This window comes from Ambystoma mexicanum, chromosome 1p (assembly GCF_040938575.1).
Source record: "Ambystoma mexicanum isolate Mex_15411 chromosome 1p, UKY_AmexF1_1, whole genome shotgun sequence".
Taxonomy (NCBI): Eukaryota; Metazoa; Chordata; class Amphibia; order Caudata; family Ambystomatidae; genus Ambystoma; species Ambystoma mexicanum.
Genome location: NC_090921.1, coordinates 284,146,373 through 284,169,726, shown reverse-complemented (window position 1 = coordinate 284,169,726; position 23,354 = coordinate 284,146,373). Strand labels below are relative to the sequence as shown.

Below are 23,354 nucleotides of genomic sequence, written 5' to 3'. Positions count from 1 at the left end.
TTTATCTGATGTGAATGTTTCTGAGGATACGTGGTTTGAAATAGTGAACCTCTCTTTCTCCCACATAGTCCTGGAGGGGTTTCCATATAGCCAGGAATTTCTAATAGCTCCCCGACTTCGTGGCGCAGATGTTTTCCATTGCCATGACTCCCCACACTTTGACCCACCACCACGGTGCTGTGGGGCCCTCCACTGTCTTCCACCGTTGTGCCACTGTCATTCTCGCTGCTGTCAATAGGTGGGTTATGAGGGCAGCTCTATTCCCTGAGGCCGCATATTTCCCTTCCGCTTCTACGCCTACCAGAATTACTTTTGGCGACCATGGTAGGTCAGAGCCCGTTATGTCTCTAATGTGGCCCAGGATTTCTTTCCAACACACTTCCATCTTTGGGCACGACCACCACATATGAAACATGTCTCCTCTTCCCCCACACTGTCACCAACATGCCGGGGGATACGTGGGGATCATTTTGTGTAATCTATTTGGGGGCATATACCAGCGATAACAGAGTTTGTACGCCGATTCTTTGATTGCTGTGGATTTGGATAGCTTATGTGCCCTCCTCCAGATTTGACTCCATTCTTCCAGCGTGTTCTCCCCTTCATGTATTGGAGGGTATCCTCTGTTTGCGCCCCGCACAGGAGTTTATATAGTCTGGTTATCCCTTTCGTGGGTGTCCCCTCCCGTATTGTTAATTCTAGGCCCACTGGAGGTTTTAGCCGAGCCTTTTTTACTGCTGGATGTGAGATCCAGTGGCGCAGTTGTATGTATTTGAATCTGTGGTTTTCGCTAATGCCAAATCTTTTTTGCAATCTTCAAATGATAGTGGGGCTCCATCCTGGTACATACCTTGTAATGACAGTGGCCCTCATTACGAGACCGGCATTAACCAATGGCGCTATTAGTGCCATGGTTAACGCCGGTAACTTACCGATTCCGCCATGGTGAAATGGGGAATTACCACCCCATTCCAAGGTTGGCGGAGCGGTAATTCCCCATTTACCATTGGCCCTTCCCCATTCCCATTTTTGCCCCATAGGGCTCAATGGGAATGGGGAAGGCGGTACCGTAATTAGCTTCAAGGTCCCTTTGCAGGTCCCTACCTCAACTGCTGGTGCAGACCAGTCGTTAAGGTCGCGAGTCGCAAAGGGACCTCGTAGTAAGGCGTTAAGGGGTTAACGGCGCTGCAACCTTTTACGGCACCGTTAACCCCTTAACGCCTGGGTCGTAATGACCCCCAGTGTGTCTGCGTCCTTCCACCCAAAATGTTTTATGAAGTCCGGGTGAGAAGCCTGTGTTATACACTATGGGGGATTGCGGACCCAGACATTGTCTGACCTTACTGCCCCGGATTGCTCTGTCCCCGCTGTGAAGGGTCGTCTTAGTGGCCTCCAATAGGGTGCCTCCCTTTTCTCGGGTGCTTGGCTTTAGGAATTGTAGCACTTTTAGTGGGACATCTGTCGCCGTTTGTTCTATTTTCCCCCAACCAGGAAGAGGATCCAGGCCCGCCCATTTCAACATTGGTGTCAGTTGGGCAGCTAATATATACCTCCCTACGCCTGGGACTCCCAGCCCTCTAAGGAGCATTGGTCGCATCAGGATCCTTGGATCTTCCCGAATTCTAGTTGCAAATGGTTCCATTGCCATGGCGAATAGGAGCGGGGAAAGTGGGCATCCCTGTCGTGTACCTCTCCTAATGCTGATTCTTTCTGAAGTGTAGCCATTCACTATAGGTTGCGTGGACGGGTGTTGGTAATTTGCTAATACCATCTTAATAAATGTCGGACCACAGCCAAACCCCTCCAGTTCCAGTCTTAGTTACTCCCAATCTATGCTATTGAATGCTCGCCTGACATCCAGCGCTGCAATCGAGAATTTTTGGTTTCCTCTCACACCCCAATCAATGATGTCAATTACTCGCCTGACGTTATCCTGTGTGTGCTCCCCTTTCGAAGCCTGCTTGATCCTCATGTATTATCTCTGGCAGCACTGTTGCCAGACGTTTCGCCAGTATTTTTGCATACAATTTTGCATCCGTATTGAGGAGTGCTATGGGGCGGTAGCTGGAGCATTCTACTGGGTCTTTTCCTGGTTTTAAGGGTAATATCGTGGCTGAGTGTCCCATGTCCTTTGAGATTGACCCCCTGTCTCTGATCACATTGAAAACCCGGGTGAGGGGGGCTAGCAACTGTGTGGAATGTTTTGTAGTACCCATTTCCTAAACCCTTTGGGCCTGGTGCCTTCCCTCTGGGTAGGGCTGCTATCGCATCGCTAACCTCCTGTAGTTCTCCTAACATTGCACTGTGTTGATCTGTGGCAATTGTATTGCCGACATATAGGATGTCTGTTCTACTGTGTTCAGGTTATCGTCAATCTGCAGGTTCTTATGAAATTAGACCATTGTTTCTAATTTCTCATCGTCCCCTGTTTGCAATTCCCCCCGGCTATTTCTAAGCCGGATAATGTTGTTGCGCGCCTTCTGTTTACGTAGTTTGGCTGCTAGAAATGTGTTCGCCTTTCCCCCGTGTATGCGATATGATTGTTTAGTGTTCAGTAGTGCTTGCACGGTTCTATCTGCAGTGTGGTTTTCTAATTTGGCTCTAGCCTTCTTGAGTTCCCGCCAGGTTCTGGGTGTCTGACGCGACTTATGGAGTTTTTCGGCCTCTCCCTCTTCTACCCCACTTCTACCTCAAGTTTACGTGTTATAAGGGCTTTTTCCCTGAAGTATTGTGTTGCTTGTGCAATAAATTCCCCTCTGAATACTGCTTTCCCAGCATCCCATACCACCCTCCAGTCAACTTCACCGTTATCATTTTCCTGGAAATAATTTTTCATGACATCCTCCATGTGTGCCCCGAGTGCGATATTCCTTAAGATTGTTTCGTTTAGCCTCCACTGTGGTCGGGGTCTGTGTTCCATCCCTTTCAGCTCTATGTAGATCGAAACTGGGGCATGATCGGAGAGGTATTGGACTCCGATTTCTATATTCTTGACGTAGGGGATTAATGTGGAGGAGACCAATATCATGTCTATTCTAGAATATCCTTTATGCACTGCTGAATGTGTGTATTCCCGGTTTTCCCCTTGAAGAAACGGCCATGTTTCAAATCTCTAAAGAGTTTTCCCAGGGCACGGTCTGTTCCTCTGATCCGCAGAATCGGAGGGAGTGTTTTATCTAATTTTGGGTCCATCACACAGTTAAAGTCCCCTCCCATAATCACCTGGCCCTCACACCACCCACCCACCTTCTGGAGCAATTTGGGAATATACTGGTCTTGTTTTTCGCCGGGTACATAGACTGCTATAATTGTGTATGTTTGACCTTTAATTGTGCCCTTTACTCCCACGTATCTACCACCCTCATCCTTTATCATTTGTTGTTTGTGGAAGCCTAGGTCTCTACTGCATAGAATTGCTACCACTTTTGTTTTTTTCACGCTTGAGGCAAAATATTGGAGAGGGTATGTTCTGCTTCACATCCTTTTTTCATCTTTCTGGAGGAGGTGTGTCTCCTGTAGGATTGCTATTGCCTCATGCATCGCCTCCAGTCTGCCCAGGATCGCCCTTCTTTTAGCGGGGTAGTTCAGCCCCTGTACATTAATCGAGACTATGTTCACTTCCTCCATTGTACCCTGGGTTAGGGTTATCTATAGATCTCACCCCTCGCTCTATTTGCTGTTTCTTTCTCCGTTCTGATTTTGTTTCTGCTTTACCCCCTTGAAGTGTTGGCTCAACTTTCTTCGTGGTCTTTTGGTTCTTCGCTCTCCCTTCTCTCATTCCATTTCCCACCCCCTCCCCCTTCCCCATTTCTTGGAGTACATGAGGCCGGGGCTACTGGAGAGCCCCCCCCCGCTGGTCAAAAACAGGCTTTGGGCCTCTAGATTTCCCCCTAGTTCACAAACTGTCAGAAATTACTCTTTACCCAACTCTGCTTCCAAGATATGTGACCTCCTACCTCCGTGCAGACGCTTCAACTCATGCTGTGCAGTCTATTCATGTGCGGCTGGCACTTCATGCATTGTCCATGTTAAGGGCCTTGTTCAGCAGCGTTGTTCCTCTCCTCCCTCAGTCTTGGCTCTGTTGTGAACTTCCAGATTTTCCTGCCCTCCCCAGTCTGCTTTCTCTCGGTTGACCATTCCCATGGTCTGCTAGGTAGGCCGGCCATGTTGCGCCGCAGGCGCACGGCTGCCTCTGGTTGGTCATCTTCCAGGTGTAGTAGTGTTAGTCCCTCAGTTTCCTTCCCATGTAAATGATAGGCCAAACTGGTGCGACCATCTGTATTGGATTTGTTGTGTTTGGAGGGCTTTCGTTACTGGCTGCATTAGCCTTCTTTTGTGGAGAGTGACCAGCGCCATATCCTGATATAGCTGTATGCAGTCGCCATTATTCGTAAGGTCCCCATGTGTTCTTGCTGCTCGTAGTATGTCTTCTTTCAGACAGTATGATGTCATCGCTATCAGGACATCCCTGGGTCTCAACCCTGGTTCAGTTTGTTTTGGGCCCACTCGATGTATTCTGTCTAATTCGATCGCCTCAGGTTGGGTATCGTTTAGCAGGTTGCTAAAGCAGTGTTGCATGGTGTCTTTTAGATACTTGTCCAGCACCGATTCTACCAAACCTTTGACCCTAATGTTGGATTTTCTTGAGCGATTTTCAAGGTCCTCCTCCTGGAGTTCGAGATTGTTTGTCGCGTTCACCAGCTGATCCAGTAGCACACTGTTCAGTTGTTCCATTTGGCTGTGGAATGTATTTGTCAATCTGGCCTCCATTCCCTTTAAGCAATTCAGAAGTTCTTCTTTATCTGATGCCATTGTGCTCGGAGGAAGGTCTTCTGTTATAGTGGTCAGAATTGGCTGGGCGGATGGCGATTCGGCGTGTGTTTGGCGTCTCTGCCTCCAACACTTCTCTATTTGCCCTTCCTGAGCTCTCGTTGGGGTTCTTGCTCTTGCTGGGCTAGTTTTGGATTTAGTGCCTGGCATCTGGGTCGCTCTGGCCAATGTCGGCTAGCGTTGTTCCGTGGTGTGAAGTGTATGCTACTCATGTTGCCGGCCCCACTTTTGCTGTGGTTTTAAGGACCCCTGCTGTTGATTGTCTGTTGTGGTTTCACAACTCTGGTCCCCTACTCTGGGGCGGTTTTCCTTTCTCCTTAGCCCTGTTTGGGCTATCAGGGCTTTGTTCACCTTCTTGCTTTGGGACTGGGTGTCAGGCGATGACACTCGTGTTGTATTTTTGTCTTGGGGTTCCCTTCTGCCAGCACGTATGTTTCTCGCTGTGTGGGCCCTAGCGATCAGCAGCCCTCCAGACCGGCTCCGTGCTCCCGAGCCTATGTCCTTGCAGGTGAGGGGGGGGTGTCAGAGGGAGAGTTATACCCCTTCTCCGGTCCCCTCCCTACTGGTTATGTCAAGTTGCCTTCGTGCACTCCAGTTTTTAAGGTGGGGGTGAAGCCTCACCCCGAGACTCCCCCCTGGGTTTCTGCCAATACCCCCGGGTCAACGTCCCTTTCTTTGGGGGCCCCTTGTTGATCTCTTCGATCCCAGGCCGGTGTTGTTTTCACTTCCTCGATGGGCCCCCTGCGCGGAGTACCGGCTGCCTCCTTCACCTCCCCCTACCAGCTCATTTGGCTCTGTACCACTCTTACTGTGCTGTTCCGGGTGGGGACGGGGTTGATTGTTGCTATGCCTCAGTCCTCGAGCTTCTCCGGGTTCCGGCAGGGTCAGGCCCGGCTCCAGCCTCCAACGGCAGTCATCAGTCCATCAGGGGTGCCCTGGACCGCCAGAGTGTCAGCGTCTTCCCGCTTCTCCTTCTCCCCGGCCAAGTTCGCCTTTGCGGTCCTCCACAAATGCTCGTCTCTACTTGAGCCGGCGCTGGGGACTCTTCCTCCCTCCGACACTCCGCCTCACTACACTGGCCTTGCAGCCGCAGGTACCTCGTCCTTAATTGGTGCTAGTGCTCAGACCCTTCGAACACTCTACTCCCACGTCCGTGCAAGCACCTCCAGCCTGTTCCGCTGCACTCTCCGGTGGGCGGGAGGGCCTCAAGCCAGGGCCGTCTTCCCCACACAGCCTGGTTCTTCCGTTAATGCCTGGGCCCAATCCGGACCACTATTGCCGTGCCGTGAGGGGCAGAGGGGGCACATGTCGTTTGTGCGTTACTGTTTGTATGGGCTCTGATTCTCCGTTCCCCCACTCCGCGGCCTCCAGCAGGGCAGGTCCCCACCTTCTGTTGAGTGTGCGCCTGGTCTTCGTGGGGGCCCTGGGCTCTGCTGTGCGTCGGACGATTCCGTCAGCCCAAAATCATCAGGTTTACTTGATCCGGACACCGATGTGCACTCAAAACACTTGATTTTGCACGGATGCCAGCTTTCAAGAGCTGCGATTTCCCCTTTTGTTTCCGTCTGCACGGAGGACCCGGGGTGCACGTCCTCACGGTCCAGCGGCATCTTGGAATCCTGGTGTACACATTTCTAAAGCACAACATTCTCCTTAGAAAAGAAATTTGGCGGTGGGCCTCAATAGCAAATCACAGCAAGATTTCCTTGAAGCGAGTCCCAAAGAATAGCTGCTTTGACAGAGAATCGTTTACCTCTTGCTCATCTGAATACAGGAACATGTACCAAACCTAAGTGACTCCAAGACAAACAGAGGACGTGAAACACTCTTTTGAAAAACAAGTGCCTTGTCCTTGCAGAACGCACTGTAATCTGTAATCAACAGATTGTCTTAAAGTACACACTTGCTTTTACAGGTAAGAGAGTAGGAGTGAAATGCTGTGCTCAGCTTGCCTGCTGAATTTTGAACAAGTTTGAGTCTAAGCTTATTTGCCTGGAGTAGCCTCCGGTAAATAGCATTACGATAGCCAAGATGATTAGACAAAACAATTGGCAAATTGAATTCTCTGGCAAATTGAATTCTCTGAGAAAATTCTAAGTAATTTAGGAATCGTCATTGTATTCGTAGGTAGTGGGGAAAGAGACTTGGATTACATGTTGGGATAAGGACAGCAAAATAAACATCAAAACACCCAGGTTTCGTACCAGATTCAACAATACAGGGGTGACCCTTAGGTCAGAGGCCAGGATTTAGTAAATACCATGAGTCAGTGGACAGAAGGTGTACTTATATTAAGCCGTCTAGGGCAGAACCTCTGAGGGTTTAAATGCTAATCTGTTCCTGTCCATCCAATGATCGGAACCATCCCCCAGGTCACATTCCATCCCACACCTGGCATTTGAAATTCCCCAGAATGATCAAACCAGGGGGAAAACAGTTGGGGAATTGCACCTTTAGTAAAGTAGAAGAACCAAAAATACAATTAAGTTAATGTCCAGCTGAATTTACCAGACCAAAAACCAATTGCAAAGTATCTGCTTGAATTAAAATAAAAAGCAGCTTTGTTGTTCGGATTCTCCAGTAGATCAATTCAATGGTTCAAATCTCCTAGTATATCAATCTAGAGCCATTAGGACAAATGTGCAGAGCAAAGGCAAACATCCATAGTGCCAGCCCCCCCAGTTTCCTCATACTAGTTCCTGTTGCAAATTATTGTCCCTCTACTTTAGTACCCCTTTTTTCCGACTGTGACCTAGTCCCTCTTTGTTCTAATCGCTCTAGTTCCTCTTCATCCAAGCCCTTCCTCTGCTTTCTCTTACCCCTGCTACTCCCTTTTTCATGTTTTTAGAGCTTAACTCACCGTCCTAGCCGACCCTCTTACCCTAGTCCCTCTTCCCAATCCTTGCCTGAGCACCTCTTCTACCCTCCACCCCACCTAGTGATTTCTCTGACCTCTCGCTTGTACCTCACTCATCCTCTGGTTAGACTCCTTTCCTTATCCTAACACTGCTTTGCCCCTCTTCTGCCTCCTCCTAGACCCTCATCCCCAGTCTTCATTTCTCATCCTAGTGGACTGTCCTCAATGTCCTTGGCCTGCCTAATAACCCTAGTCCAGCCCCTCTTACTTATTCTTTTCCCTCTTCCAAGGTCCCAATCCTTGATTGTCCTATGCCTCATGCCAGTCATAGTCTGGCACAGCATCTCCCTCATATCACTTCATCCATCCTTTATTCTTTCCCAGCCACCAATATGTGTCTTTCGCTCAGTATCTTCCTTACTCTCCAAAAGTAAGGAATGAAAGAGGTCATTGGGATTTGTAAGGGGGCTGTATAACTAAAGCAGAATAGATGGAATCTATGTGAATTCTTCTTGGTTATGCTAAAACATTCCCCAAGCTTGCATATGGATCAGTGTGTGTTATTTCACATATGGAGCCTCATGAAGTTGGAGGGTAGAATTTACGCATGGGACTTAAAAACTGCTTTTTTGAGCCAGTCTACGGGCCAATGCATATCCATACCTATACATTAAAGTTCAATGACACCTGCAAAAACCAGAAACGCATGTTTCCAATGGTCATCATAGGATGCATGGACCATGCTGCGTCTGGCACTGCATGGAAGCATTGTCATTCAGACTTTTTCAAGCAATATGTACTGATACCCTTTACTTTGTGCAAAGCAAAGGGTACCTATGCTCGGAGCCAGACCTAGTCCCTTCCCCAGATCTAGTCTTCCTCTTGCTCTACAGCTGTGTAGCTGCATGCATGTATGTGTCTGCTCAAGACAGTGAGAGAAAGGATGTTCAACTGCGTAAGACAGTTGGAGAGGCAGCATGTAGATATCAGACTATGGACGAGAGAGACGGATATTGAGGTAGATACTCCGATAGCACAGTGCAGCCTGTCATGCTGTTCCCTATGGACGTTAAAATTGCTTTGTTCATATGTAACCCATGGGCAGACTGGTCTGGATAAGTGCAACTAATTGAGAAAAGTAAACATTGAAACTGTAAATTAAATGACAGGAAGAGGGTGCCGCAAAAGTAGTAACAGAGAAGAGAGAAAACATGTGACGAATAAAATGCAGAGACACCAGAAAATAAAAATAAATTAACATAGACACTGGGTCAAATTAGAGTAATAAAACAGAGTGGGAAGGACGAAAGAAAAATTATGATGAAAGAAATGCATAGTAATAAAAAGGGCAGAAAAACAAAAAAAAAGGATGAAAAACGTATGAAGAAAAAGCTATGACAAAAGGATGAGAATAAGTGAAAGCAATAGAGAAAGGATGAAAATATTTCTTCAAACCTATGGGCAAACGGAACACCAAAGAAAAAGGGCTCAGCAGAGAACAGCATAAACAGAAGGGGGGCTACAATGGAGAATGGGGTGGGGTCTGGGTAAGAGTCAAATCGCATTGAAAAGCAGTTTAACGTGGGTGTGTGATGAGATACAATAGGAGTTCAGAGAAGGGGTAATTTAATTATAAATTATTTATTTATAACTCGTTTAATACCAGGAGTGGTTACTACGTGGATCGGGATTCAAACCTGTGTTGCGAAGCGTGGTCTTGATTCCAAGATAAACGCGTTGCCCCTGAGCTATCCTTCCTCCCATGATACAAGTTGAATGCAACTCTTGGAGAAAAAGATGAGATGTCGTGGCGGTGCATCTGGGTACTACTAAGCAACATGTTGCGGCAATGCTGTGGAAAGCACAGGGCAACCTCTTACAAATACCCCGTTTTCTTCTGCTGCCTCCAACCCACCAAGCAACCCAGTGGTGGACGACGACAAGCATGGGTGTTATAAATTCGGTTTCTTCCATGTCTGCAAAATTCCAAAGCTGCTGCCACATTTTGACTGAACTAGAGGACAACCTGAAAAGAAAATTAAGCCTACAGCTCCAGAAATAAGCCACTGACATTCTGCAGAAACAGGCAGAAAATAGATTTATGGTAATTACAATTAGAAAGTTATTCTTCCAGTTGATGTCTGCCACAGAGTGTGAAATAGGTTTCTTTTTTCTCCCCATCTACAAAACTGCCAGAACCGCCAAAGTCATGTCAAAAACAATTGTCTGAAAGGAGTGACCATTTATAATCCATGGCGGAGTGCAGCATGGTGGGCATGTCCGTAGGGACCAAGGAATGCACCCACCCAAGACCAGTGGAGTGCCTTCATCTCGGTTAGCAGCTGTGCTTACAATAGTGGAGGGTGCCTCAGCGCTTGAAGATTGTGGGGGTGATCATCTTGTGAAAGGAGTAATACTCGCATTCCTTGGGCGGAACCAGGTCCATCAGCTTGGTGCTAATATCTTCCACTTTGAAGCCTGCCTCCAGCAGCTGAGGAACCTGCGTTTCCTGAGGAACGAGGAAAATAAGATACAAAAACTCAGTTATCCAGGATACCGTGCAGTCTAATATCAATCAGCACAACAGTGGGTACTAGTCCATGGAGTCCAACATAGGAGAACAGCACATGCCCTGCTGAGGTCACACTGCCATACCCACCTTAAACATGGTCTCAATGTCTGTATACTTGGATTTCAGAAGTTCCCCCCATGAGGTCAGGTTACAGTAGGTGAGGACTCCGCCAGGCTTCAACAGTCGATAGGCATGGCTCTGTGAAGAAGTAGAGACCATTCATTACCAGATGGAGAACATTTATGGTGGAAGAAGCAGAAACTCCCAGGAACAGCCATGGGAAAAGGATGGGGGTGTGGGGCAGAATGATCATAGCATGGAAAGTGTTAAGAATGTTAGGAAAAGTAGGAGCGTCTAGGGCCGGGTGTGGGTAGGCAACGAATGCAGGCATAGCAACAGGGTAAAGGCAAGAGCTTGTGGAGCTAGGTGTGTAATCCCTATAGGAGTAGTGTGGGGGGGGGGGAACAGAGGGATACAGTGCATCACAAAGGTGGTTGCAAGGGAGATGAGGGTGCTTACTTTAATTTTGATGATGTTGCTAAAGCAGGTGTAGCCACGGAGTTACTATTCTGGACGAGGTCATTATCAAAGCTGTGTTTGGCTTGGCTAGGTGTACAGAATGGCAGAAAAGTCAGCAAAAGAAGAATTACCTTTATGAAGTTGAACTGATGAGTGTGCCAGGTCTCTGCCGAGAGAGGGTATGTGTCGTACAGGATACCTGTGTATAGAAACAAGGGTGACATGTATCAATAGCCAATTCCTCAGAACCGTTCTCACTCATAACGAACAGTGCAGCACATGGTGATCAGACATGAGATGTTGGTGCTCCTAGAGGGGACCTAAGGGCCAGAGAAAAGGTGACCCACACCCAAGTCCTGTATAAAGAGGAGTGAACCAGGCCTACAAAGAATGATAGGCGACTCGGGCCCCGACCACGGAGCAAACATCCACAAGCCAAGCCTGAATCCCCAGGCAATGGGTTAACCATGTAGCCACAGCCCATCCCTCAAGGCACACACAAAGCAAAGTGAAAAACTAGGCACAAGCCCCCAATTCACAGGTCAAAAGGTGGGTCAACCACGGACCCATCCCCTCAATAATTAAAAGGAAGTATCCCAAAGCAGTGGACCCCATCACAATCAGATCCTCATAAGATTCAGCGCTACGCTCTGGGTCTCTCTCCATCCCCTAAACACCACTTACCATCAAAGTGACCATCTGGTAACGTCGGAACAACATCTTCCCACAATCCCTTTAAGGGAACAACCTGTAAAATAAAGAGGAAAATGAAGTAGTCAGTGTTCTGTGCACAGTGTCACTCCCTGCGGTCTTACTCTATCAGGTCTTTATTTGAACTATAGCAGTATATGAAATAAAGTCAACCTGTACCCTTGCAAGGTCCAATGCTTCTCTCAGACAGCCTGTGGCAAAACAGGACACGTCAGTGGAATTCTCTGCCACACTCCTTCGCCTGTGCCAATTATTATCCATAAATGTAAAGCCACCTACTGGGCAAAGACCTGTAATATCAGCCTTCCACTTCTGAACGCCGTTATCTCTCCCCTTCCTCCCATGAAACTCTAGGTCAGTGGACTACTGTTTCTAAAAAGCTGGGCTTGGCCCTCTGTGACCCGAAGTCACTTTACAGTTCACATTTGCTACAATACTAGAAAGCCGGTCCAGGCCAACTGCACTTTCCAGATATGTTGGATTAAGACTCCATACTCCTTCACCGTGGACTTTACCGCTATTTCTGATGGAGGTGAAAGGCAACACAAATGGAGAACGTTAGATTGTAAACCCCTGCAGAGTGCCAGTTGTATCCAAGCCAAGATGTATAGTTACTGGGGACTATGTACGCCCTACAGAATGGAACAGGCATAGAATCAGTCTGCAGCTAGTACTATAAGGCCCCAATAAGTACATTCTTCCGTATAGAAAGCCGGGTCATGACATATGGGCATTGCATGATATATGTCAAATCATTGCTGTTGCATTTTGTCTTCATAAAAAAAAAAAAAAGGTATATCTTTTTTTAAACACATGAAAAATAAATTCCTACCCTCAACATTTGTATGTTACTACCTAAAGGTCTCCCCAAGAAGAAGCATCCACCCACCATCTAGAAATCCCAGCCAAGTTTAAATAAGGATCCTGGATGTCTGGGCCTCAAATGACAGGTTCGCTTTGGGGCTCCCTGCACCCCTATGCTCATCTGCACTACACCCATGTCACAGATTACACAAGTGACCAACAAGCACTGCCCACTAACAATTTTGCATCTGTGCACCAGTCGCCGTTCCATTAAAAAGGCACCTTCCAATCTAAAGCCCCAACCCTCCCAGCTCCTCTTCCTGCTCTCCCCATTCACTCTCGCACTGGGCCCCAGATCACAATGCCAGGCAGGTATGCTACTCATTTGTTGGGAGTAATGGTTTTCAGGGAATAAATCATCTCATTCCTAACTGGTATCGTTTTTAGGCAAGTAAAATATATTTAGAGGTATAAAAAAAAATATGTCTCTTGTAAACCACACCTTGCATGTGGCTAGCAGCCCCTGCAGTTGATAAAAAGCACATCAGGCAGCATTATAGCAAAGGTCCTCTTTGTGAAGGGTTCTGCTCATGCCCTGCTGAGGTTTTCAGACCAGTGACAAGTATCAAAGGGTCAGCACACATGCAAACATGTGACCCCCCCAACCCCGTTTTTTGGTATGAGTTTTTGCTAAGATTTCGATGGTGTCAAATGGGCAGGTCTGCCATGCACCTGGAGCTCTACACCCCCCCTCTCCGATCAACCCCTTTCGTTCAGTGTCCCATCGCCACTATACATCAACTCTTCCAAATCAATGTGCTAATCCAACGAGCGACACGTCCTCCCAATTGTCCAGCACTCACTTTCTTGGTCCAATTGAGGTTCTGTCCACTGCATGTGCTCAATCCCACCCCACTTCAACTCCAGCATATGGGATTGTGGGCTATACATCAATCATCCATACCGCCCCCCTCCTCCGCTTCATTGAACTACTTACCAAAACCACACCCAGTTTATAGTATGCACAGAGCAGAAGAAAACTACATGAGGTGTGAAGTCCACTGCCATACTTCAACTTGCACCTCAATTATAACCTAGATGAGACTCACAGGGACAAGATCGGCTCTGTACAATTTCCCAGTTCATGTATACAGTACTTCATCCCTGAACAGACCCAACAATAGCCACAGATGTGAAGCACTACTCCGTGCAAGCTGAAAACCATCATGGTGGAGGATGGGGAGCCTAAATAAAAATAGCACACGCTTGTGAAGTGGAGGGAAAGGAACCAGAGCCTGGTGTAGAGGATCGCTGCCAGTTTCTTACCCAGGATCCCACTCTTCCACAGCAGAGATCCGAGTCATTGACCTACAGATAAGCAATCCCTGGGTCACAGGATGGGTGAACTCAAACTAAACCGAAACGAGGTCGTAGGGAGTGGTATCCTGTATTTAAAACATTGAAGTAATCAATAGAACCTGGCACAACTTAAGAGTATATGGAAGTAAGTCCCCAAACTTAAGCCTTAAAATCGGCTTCTTTGGTGAGCTGTGCGGATGCATTTTAGCATGAGGCTGTGCTACACGGCAGCAACTGTTACAAAGTAAAAATAATAGATGGCTGTAGACAATACAACTGAAAAGGGCGGGGGGGGGGGCTGCACGTGCAACCTCGTATTCAAGAACAATCCCTAGAGAGACTTTACAAGAGGTTATTTTCAGGTAACTTGTAATGATACGATGTGCCCCTGTGTTTCCTTTCAGACAGACTGTAGCCTCACATGAGCAAGGCCAGTCGGCAATCTACCCTTTCTACAAAGAATCAGTTGCCACAGGGTAGCAATGATTCGCACTAAAGGGACCCCAGAGTTCAAAGAAGTTCATTTGAGGGCTAATTTACCTATAGTCGATTATTTTTATCCTCCAAATTGCCACTGAGTAATACTTCAATGTTTTTTTTAAAAAATGATGCACGATGCTGCGCCTTCAACAGTGCCAGGACGAAGGAGCAAGTGGAGGGACTATTCCAAGAGGCCTTTATGTCCCAATGCCCATTCCCTATTCTCATTAACCATCACTTCCTGGGGCGACCCCACCGTGGAAAGTATCCTTCAGATGATACAGTTGCAGGGTCCTTTTAGTGCTCCATCAGACTTCTTTGCCCAAGTCCCAGTGCCCCATTTACTCTTGGGATGGGAAATCCTCGAACCAGCGACCAGGTGAGGCCTACAACAGGACCCCTGCCTCGTGGCCCAAGTTTCTTAGGTGCTCCAGACGTTGGATGAACATTCACTGGCACTCCTAAACTTCAGATTCCAAAGCCTCGAGTTTATCTATAGGACTGATTGTGCAAGGCTGCTGTGGCTCTCCCTGGGACTTTTTCCTGTACTGTAGCACTCTCAACACACTTTAAAGCCTCCTTTAACCCTCTTCAGTAAGGGGGTACCTCCCTCTATAGGCACAGACACATCATTCTCTCCTTCCGCAAGGCTTTGTTTTGGGGAGGGTGGGACCCAAAAACAAACACTAACTACTGAGTCCTTGTGAGTTATAGGACAGCACCCATCACGCTATTGCAACTACACTGTCCCAAGGAAATAGCGCCTGCAACATCTCGTCCCTGCGGCCAATTCTACAGCACACTCACTCCTTGGGTTTTTTGCTGTAGGCCCCACCCACCAAACCCCCCAGGATCTAGTATAGTGTTCCAATGGAAGCTATAACGCATAATCTGGTCCCATCCTTTTGGTCTTGGTATGTCTTTCGGATTAAATCTTTCTCTGGCCCACTCCAGGATTAGGGATAGAGACCCCAGCAGAGTTGGATGCAATCTTGGTCACTGCCCGGGTCTGGGACATTCATCCTAGTACATAGTCCTTTAGTGCTTGTCTCTGCTTAGTTTAGGATTGGAGATGCTGGTTCTCCCTTAGGAGAGGAGTGGCTGCCTGCCTTCAAATGTCCTCAAGCTTTAGATAGTTACTACCAAGGTATGAATTGGTATAATTTAGGCAATTCGGCACTAATTGGGACAGAGAAGCTTTTTTAAAAAAATGCTATCAATTCCCCAGGGTAACCCATATCCTTTGGCCAGGGCTCGCACATGACTGCATTTATCATAGCTGTAACTGTTAAGATAGGGAGGCTTGTACCACAGGCCAGGGTCTTGCTGCAGAGTCAGATTCTCTGCAAGCCGCACTGCTCGGTTACTTGGTACTGCTCACCATGCATGGTCCAAACCCTGTTAAGGGCCACCATAGTTGGCGTGCACTCTACCCTGCTTTGAGACGGGCTCCCTCCCTCCTTTGGGGAGAGAGAAATAAAGGACTTCCGGTTAGTGGGTGCAGGGGGGTGGGGCGGGGCCAGTCTGCTCCCAATGTGTGCAGGGCCACATGCACTCCAGAAGCAGAGCAAAGGAACTTTCAGCTGCTTTCTTGGCCTCCCATGATCAAAAGGTACGGTCCTGGAGAGAGGGAAGCCAAATACATGGGCTAGTCTGCATGCACTGTCCATAACCCCCAGAAGTGCTCCTCATTTGACCCTTCTCCACTATCTGCCTTTCGCACACCAGCCCGTGCAGTTTAGGCCAACAAAGCGTGTGCCGAGTAAGTCACGGATTACACCTTTAGAGGGCCAGATAGCCACCCAAGAAGGATCTGCACGAAGTGTTGACATGGGAGCGATGTGCATGAGCGAGATGCTCTTCCAGCACACCCTTGGGTGTTTACCCATTTCCTTCCAAGACCCGGCACCCTAATGTGTCCAAAGACAGATGTCTTAAAGCGATTGTCCCAAGGTAAATCTATTGAAGCATGTTCTTAGACAGGGCACATATAGGAGGGCAGGGTGAGCCATAGCCACTGACCCTCCTACCATAACATAAACATCTCATCTTTTCAGGATATCACTGCTTCTGTTGGGAAATAGACTTCCAGTGCTGGCTGTTCCCCACTTTTCCCATAAACATTCCAATTTCCTAACCAGTAGGAAAACACTGGTTCCCAGACCTCAGTACTCTTAGAGTTAGAAGAGCCGAAGCCTAATGGGACCGCAACATAAGGCGTGCACAATTCCGACTGATCCCCGGTGTGCGATAGAGTCCCTCTCCCCAATGTAACCAGGGTATGAACTCTACTGTTACGTGGCTATCCCCACTCTATTTTAGACACAACATATTGAGGCTTTTTCCAACTGCAGATAGCTACTGTCAGAAAGACTGCAGAACTGGTCGGTTCGGCACTGGGAAGTCAGGGGAAAGTGCCCCCCTAAATAGCTATAGCGGGTGTTTTTGGCATGCACTTGAAGAGCTTCCTTCTCCATCGTACTTAGCGCTAAGCTACTTAAATATACCGGGATGGAATGAACAATCAAGCATTCCTGTGCTAGACCAGTCGTGCAATACTGCCATCTGTGATGTGGATATTATGTGGCAGGAGGCTTGCACAACTGCTTTCTGACATACCTACTCTGCCAGAGTGAAGCTTGCATTCTGACTGCCCATGCTAAACCTGTTCTGTGGCAGGAAACCAGGTGCAACTGCTATGCGAGTGAATGGTCTACTGCCATCATCTGTGCTGGACCTATTCTGTTCGTAAAGTAAGCATGTACTTTACCCATTAGCTGCGTGAGGGAGCTTGCAGGATTGCTACTTTTGTTGTATATAGCATGGCAATGTCGAAACTGCCATAGCACTTTTCTGTGGACAGACTGGTCATATGAAAAGGCCATGGGTTATAAAGCCCATGTGATGCGGTTCCTTCAAATCAAAGAGTCGTCACGCATGGTTGAGAAGTTGGAGCTGCGCATGTGAAGCTGTACCTATGAAGTTGAACCTAGGCACAGTGAGCTGTCCCGACATACGACAGTGGTATATGAGAAAATCTACGCGCATGTGATGGTTAACCCTGGCCTATGGTGCTTGGCATGCAAGGCTCAACCTCGGACTTAGAAGGCATTCTTGGCATACCATAGAGCCTCATTGGCAGGCATGGCTCGATGTGGGCATATGCAGATAACCCTGTCAAAATGGTCACGCATGGTAATGTGGGGCATCAGTAAATGTAATGCATTAAAATGTGGTTGCCTTTTTTCCTAAAATGTTGCAATGACTTTTGTAAACTCACTCCCTGTGTTACATTCTTGCTCATATTTGACAACCATATCTTGGGCTCTCTGACCCCTCCCCCCCCGCACACACAGCTGTGCCTATACGTTATTGATCATTGTATATTTGACCAGCAACAAAGGAATAGAAACTAGCCTTTTGGTGTATGGATGGTTCATGAGAGGGATTGGTAGCCTTTACCTTGTGCGGCTGTTTCTTTGCCCACTCTTCAAGTCGCTGGAAGACCCCATCATTGCACTCAACTATCCAGTGCTCCTCAATGTTGAACTGCTCCACCTTTGTGGCTGCGATAGCCATGCCAAAGCCAATCTCCAGCACACGGCCCCCTGTAACAGAAAGGACAAGGGTCAGCGCCCAACATGGCAACCTCACTGAAGGCTACAGGGGACTGACATGTATGCAGAGGTTGAGTGACAAAGACAGTTCAGAGATCCAGGGATAGGGGAAATGCTGTGAGACAACGAGGAACAAACTCCAGGTTACAGGGACTTGGGGTGACAAGTGCCTGAACTCAAGGGCATGCTCAGTGTAGAGAGTAAACCAGAACCACATATGGAGAATAGTATGGACCACCAGGGGGGCGGGCATGGTCTCCAAGCACATGGGGGCAACTTCAGGAATGTCCCTTCACCCCCATGAAGATCCTGAACGTTCTCAAGAAACCCTGCCCAGGCTCCACAGTGATGAGAAACGGACCATTATGCAGCTGTGCACGGGATTTTCCCCACCCTCCCAGTTGCTGTCACAGCGAAACCCACCAGGAAGGCCCTTCAAGTGTTAGGAAGTGTCCCAGCCGCCCTTGCTGCAGACCTCCCGGTGAGCAAACCCTTTATTATTCCCACTGCCTTTGTTCCGGCAAAACCATCTGTAACAGGCATCAGTTTAATAGGTGCAGAAGGTGGCATGAACAGTCTAAGAGGGGCCATTTGTAACCCTCAGCCCAAATGGAGCCCTTTTGGTAGGATTATAGACACAGGGCATAGATGGTGCAAGGGCAAGGATAGAAGAAAGAATGTCTGAGGGGGAATAATAAAAAGAAAAGCACACCACACAGCAAAGGGGTTATAAAATGAATACAAGTTTATTCAAACATATAATTACATCAAACTCATGAAATGAAGTCACCACATGTTAGTCTATAAATCGTCGATGGGTGCCATAGTTTGATTAGATGGACAGTCCGTTAACAGTTACATGAAAACCTACACAAACCTGTCCCATAAAATAAGCATAAATACCCTGCCCCAGTAATCATTTAAAATCCAAAAGTCAGCATCAGATAAAACATATAGATCCAGTAAAGTGAATAAAAACGTGTATAGTAATTAGAAATACATTATCAAAACACAAAAGTAGTTAAATGAAGGCTCATCAACTAACAGATTATCTTCAATTCTAACATAGCCTCTCAATTCCTTCAAAATGTTGACAATGTACATCTAATAATCAATGCAGCGTCGAGGGACAACGACCAAGCTATTCCAGGTGTGCTGCCTTTTAATAAGTAAAGCAGAGCTGGTCTGCATTGCCTAAAAGGAGAGGCATCAAGATTAATGGCGTGGAATAATATATGCTGGACAAACAAAGAGGATTAGATAAAGCAGATGCTCTAGGTCAGCCTTAGAAATCAGGCAGGATGAATTGGCTTTACGATTCCCCGTCCATTCAGCAAAATGGAATCAAGTAAGGCGCGTCTAATAAGGAGACAATCTTTTCTCAACCTAGGCCTGTTAAATAGCCCGTCCAAGAGAATTATAGAATTCCATTTGCCTGGTTTCTCTAGCTCCAATTGCTCTCTACCCAGCTAATTTCGTATTCCCATAGTAGAGATGCAAAGATCCGCCATGTATTTTGTTACATTCTAAAAGGAACATTACAATTTGCCTCCTGCAGAGACATGTGATTAAAAGCCAGCAAAGTATGTTTAGAGCATATTTTTGACTGCAGCATGGAAGAAATAATTGCCTTGGTCAACACAGCTGTATCATTGGTCCATAACTTTACAGGTTCTACGCTCAGGGCGTTTTCTAGTGAGATACATCCAACTGAAACTTACCTGACTGCTGAATTTCCCACTATGGGGGGTGGGGAGACACATAACCTTTAGACTGGTAACAATGGACAGGACGTCCCCTGTTAACAATGGACTTACCCTACTGGGGAGGGTTTTGGAAAAGGAGGACCATTAAAAAGTGACCAATATTTTTAATTGTAATAAGATTATGAATGGAAGTGTAATTTACTTCGTTTATGTTTGCTTTCATTCGGACTAGCAGAGGACCATACAGCCCACCGAACGGACTGGGGCAAGAAACAAGACCTGGGTTGAGTGCATGTGGCGTCCCTGGTAAAGGTGGACTGGCTCGAGTAAGTCCACCCCAGGGGCGGATGGTGGCGATGCATGCTTCCTCATGGGCACGGGCAGCGTGTGTGGGGCCGCACCATCACAAAGAGGGGCCTGTGCAACACCCACCCATCTCAGGGCCAGACGGGGAGGATAACCTGAAAAATACACACCTGCGGTATGCAGAAAGAGTGCGTGACTTGGCGTAGGTCCCTGCCAAGGCGGGCAGGACCCGGGCAGAGCCAAAACTGGAACATATGTTTCGGTCTACTTGGACATAAGAATGATAATGAACAAGCAGCACCGTCACAGAGGAAACCTGAGCTGCTTCAGCTCCAACCATAATGAGACCGCCACAAAAAAAGATATGTCAGCCATGCTAAGCCCCTTAAATACAAGCTAATGGGCCGTGGCAGAGCAAAGGTTTGCAGACTGCATGAGTGGCGGACAGCAAACACATTAAAGGGACTGTACTTTGTAGATACATCCGTCAGGGTCTATCAACTTGGACTAATCAAGGGTAGACTTTAAAAAAATGTGATAGGTTCTACAATATAAGCGCCTGAAAGGGTTAAAAAAAAAACTCACCTCCCCCCAGTGTGCTGGGTGTGATTTGTTATCTGAAACTATGTGCCCCATCACATCTCCTAACCTAGTTTACATTTGCAGGTTGCTCAGTGCCCCTTCCTTGCCAGCTGGTCTGGGAGGGTGGGGTGGTTCCTTTGTGGTGCATCTCTGCTCCCTCGAGCCATGGGCAGAAAGAACATCAGAGGCTACACGTTTACTCTCACAATCTCTGCTCTACTGAATGTGGATTGTTTGATGTGCAAATCTTCCGCACATTGAAAACAAAATGCATGCCTTTGTGAAAAGGTGAATACAACCGGATTGTTTGATAAGAAAGGCTCTCTTCTGCGGGGTACGTCCGTGTCTTCAACTTAAACCCAAATATGTCAAGTTGGCCTATGTCAGGTGTAAAATAATCAAGCATGCCAGGCTTCTACACCATCAAGTCGCATGTTGGTACTTCTATTTAGGCATTTACAGGAATGCAAAGTGGCATGCACTAAAATGGCAGGATTAGAGAGCCATTGTTCGGCATAGGTCAAATAGTGTTAATGAGTAGTGATTTGGTGGGAGGGGAGTGGCGTGCACACATAATTTGCTTTGGTGGTATCGAGAATCTGTTCAAACAACCATTTAAAAAGTGTAGCCTTTTGCTACTGTAGGCGCCGCTAAGCGTTCCTGGCTGACTGTTCAGGTTTCTGAAACTGCCTTCAAACGGTTACATACATACATTGCGTTAAATAAAAGCGTTGTGTAGAACGCTCTTGAGACCCGCCTGCCATATGGCACAGCCACCCTCAGCTTAGGCCGCGTGCGCGCCCCCAGCCCTCAACGTCTAAACCTGCACGCAGCAGCTAGAGCTCGACTCGTGTTACGTGAACACATGTCGACTCTGCAGCTGTCCCAATATCTATTCCTAGCCGGGCGCAGCTGCAAGAGTTTGTCCAGACCAACCTTTAACCTGCTCCTTTTGGCCCTGCCCGCTAAATCCCCTCCCCGTGACTCGTCGCGCACATCGCCTCGGCCCCCCTCCCCCCACCTCCTTCATGTGTAACGTATCAAAGAGTCCTCACTATCAGGGCAACGTGCTGTGTCCTCACTATCAGGGCAACGTGCTGTGGACTGAACCAGATCTGTAAATGCAGCACCAATCAGATGACAGGAGTGAGGAGGTGCCAAGGCTATGAGGATATGAAGTGCTAGAGTCTGCAAAACGACAGGACCAGGCGTTTTACACGAGGGCGTCAGGTCACTGGTGTTGTCTAGAGGAGGTCGAGTTTTGTTTATATTTAATACTCTTAGGTTGACAGATGTTAATGTTAAAGGATATTTGTACTGCGGAGTGGTCCCATGGCGCTCTGGCAGCTCTGAAAAAAGGGAATGGGGGGGGGGGCCTGAGTTAGTGGGAATAAGCTGGAAAAGTGCAAGATAGCATTCATGTCCTGTTGGCAGCCTCAGCCCGGTGGGTCCGTTGGCTGGGCTTGGGTGTTTGTGGTCAGTAGACATCGTGTGCTGTTGTGCGAGTCTATGGGCCTCATTACGACCGCAGCGGCAGGGGGTCAACAGCACCGGTAGAGCTGCAGGCGCCGTCAACCCCCCACCGCCTCATTACAAGGTCTGCTTGCGGGACCTGCCAAGGACACCCAGTAAAACCAAGCGTCCCTAGCGGGTCCCGCTAGCAGCCCAGGATGCCAACAACGGGCCCGTTGTTAGCATCCTCCACATTGAGCCCTATGGGGGCTCGAATGGGATGTACCGGGTCCGGGTTCCATGAATGGGGAAACACCGGACACTCCAAGGTCCGAACGGCCCGGTATTTCCCCACCCAGGGAACCCGGACCCGAGTTCGGAGGCAGCCACGCCCTTACTAAGGGCATGGCTACCTCCAAACTCGTAATGAGGCATTATGTGTGGTTTGTTTTGTTGTTGCAGTGTAGTGAGGTTTGTGCAGATTGCTGTGTTGTAGGCTTGTGGTTGTGTTTGGTTAGAGTTTGAGAGGTGTATGCAGAGGGTGAAATTGTAAGTCCAGATGTCCAGGAGAGCGGAGGTTTGTCCCGAGTGTGGCATAGTGTAGCCCTGTCAGGGGTACCCAGACCTCTGCGAGTAAATAGAACACGCATTGACAAAGCCAACTGTTTTGGGATAGGCATTTTCCAGGCACTCTTTACTACCTGGCAATAAGATGCCAATTGCCAACACATGCTGTTACAAGAGCCAAAATTGTTTTTTGCCTCAAAACATTTCAGCAATAATTAATTGAAAGGTATAGATGCAAGGACACAGTGGTTATAAAGTGACAGAAGGCACACCAAGTTGGGACTTTAAGGACACCAGGAGCGGATTTACAGCTACGGTTAAGCCATCACCTTCCAGAAGCGGGACCCCCATTTGGGCACTCCACGCAGGGAGCGGGTCTATGGGCTAGAGCACCATTGGGGCAGGGAAGTATTGGGAGCAATCGACGGTTGGGAATGGTGTTGTTGGGTCATGTTCCTGATTTTACCTGCCCCAATGGTTGCAATGTGTCAGGTGGCTGGCCGGCCAAGTTGTCCCATGATAGTGCCGCTGGGAGATAAAAAAAAAAAGACAAGAATATTATCTGGTGGCGTAAGAGTGGTCAGGATGAGGGGTGGAGCGGCGCCTGTTGGGTCTGGCCGGCTGGGTTGGTGGTGTGCGAGCGGGGGCAACCGGGATGGTGGCGCAAGGGGACAAGGTAGTTGCAACTGGCGGTGGAGGGAGTTCTGGGCTGTGGTCCAGTCGAGGACCAGTGTGGCCCGTCACTACAGGAGCAGGAGTTGTGTGGCACACAGTTGGGCGGGAAGGAGGAAGGTGCGGCTTGGTTGCTCAAGGGCTTCTCTCATGCTGCCCATTCGGGGGTGCGGCCGGCAGGGGGCAGTGTGGCGTTGTAGCAGGCTGGCCTAGCTCCCACATCAAGGGCAGCAGTGCGCCAGTAGGGATTTGGCAACCTTCTTTAGTTGTGGACTGCGGTTCCGGTTAGGAGGGGTGTCGTTGGGTAGGTAAACCTCGGG

General features: G+C 48.1%; 1 protein-coding gene across 1 annotated transcript in view; it reads right to left on the bottom strand.

The window, feature by feature from the left end:
- Positions 1-9,768: 9,768 nt before the first annotated feature.
- Positions 9,769-23,354, bottom strand: part of GAMT (guanidinoacetate N-methyltransferase) — a 37,214-nt gene continuing 23,628 nt past the window's right edge. Inside the window, exons 2-6 of the mRNA XM_069646767.1 lie at positions 17,595-17,740; positions 11,463-11,526; positions 10,910-10,977; positions 10,347-10,457; positions 9,769-10,196 (exon numbers count right to left, since the gene is read on the bottom strand). Coding sequence (XP_069502868.1) covers positions 10,056-10,196; positions 10,347-10,457; positions 10,910-10,977; positions 11,463-11,526; positions 17,595-17,740 — 530 coding nt within the window. The 3' untranslated portion in view covers positions 9,769-10,055. The remainder of the gene's footprint in view (positions 10,197-10,346; positions 10,458-10,909; positions 10,978-11,462; positions 11,527-17,594; positions 17,741-23,354) is intronic.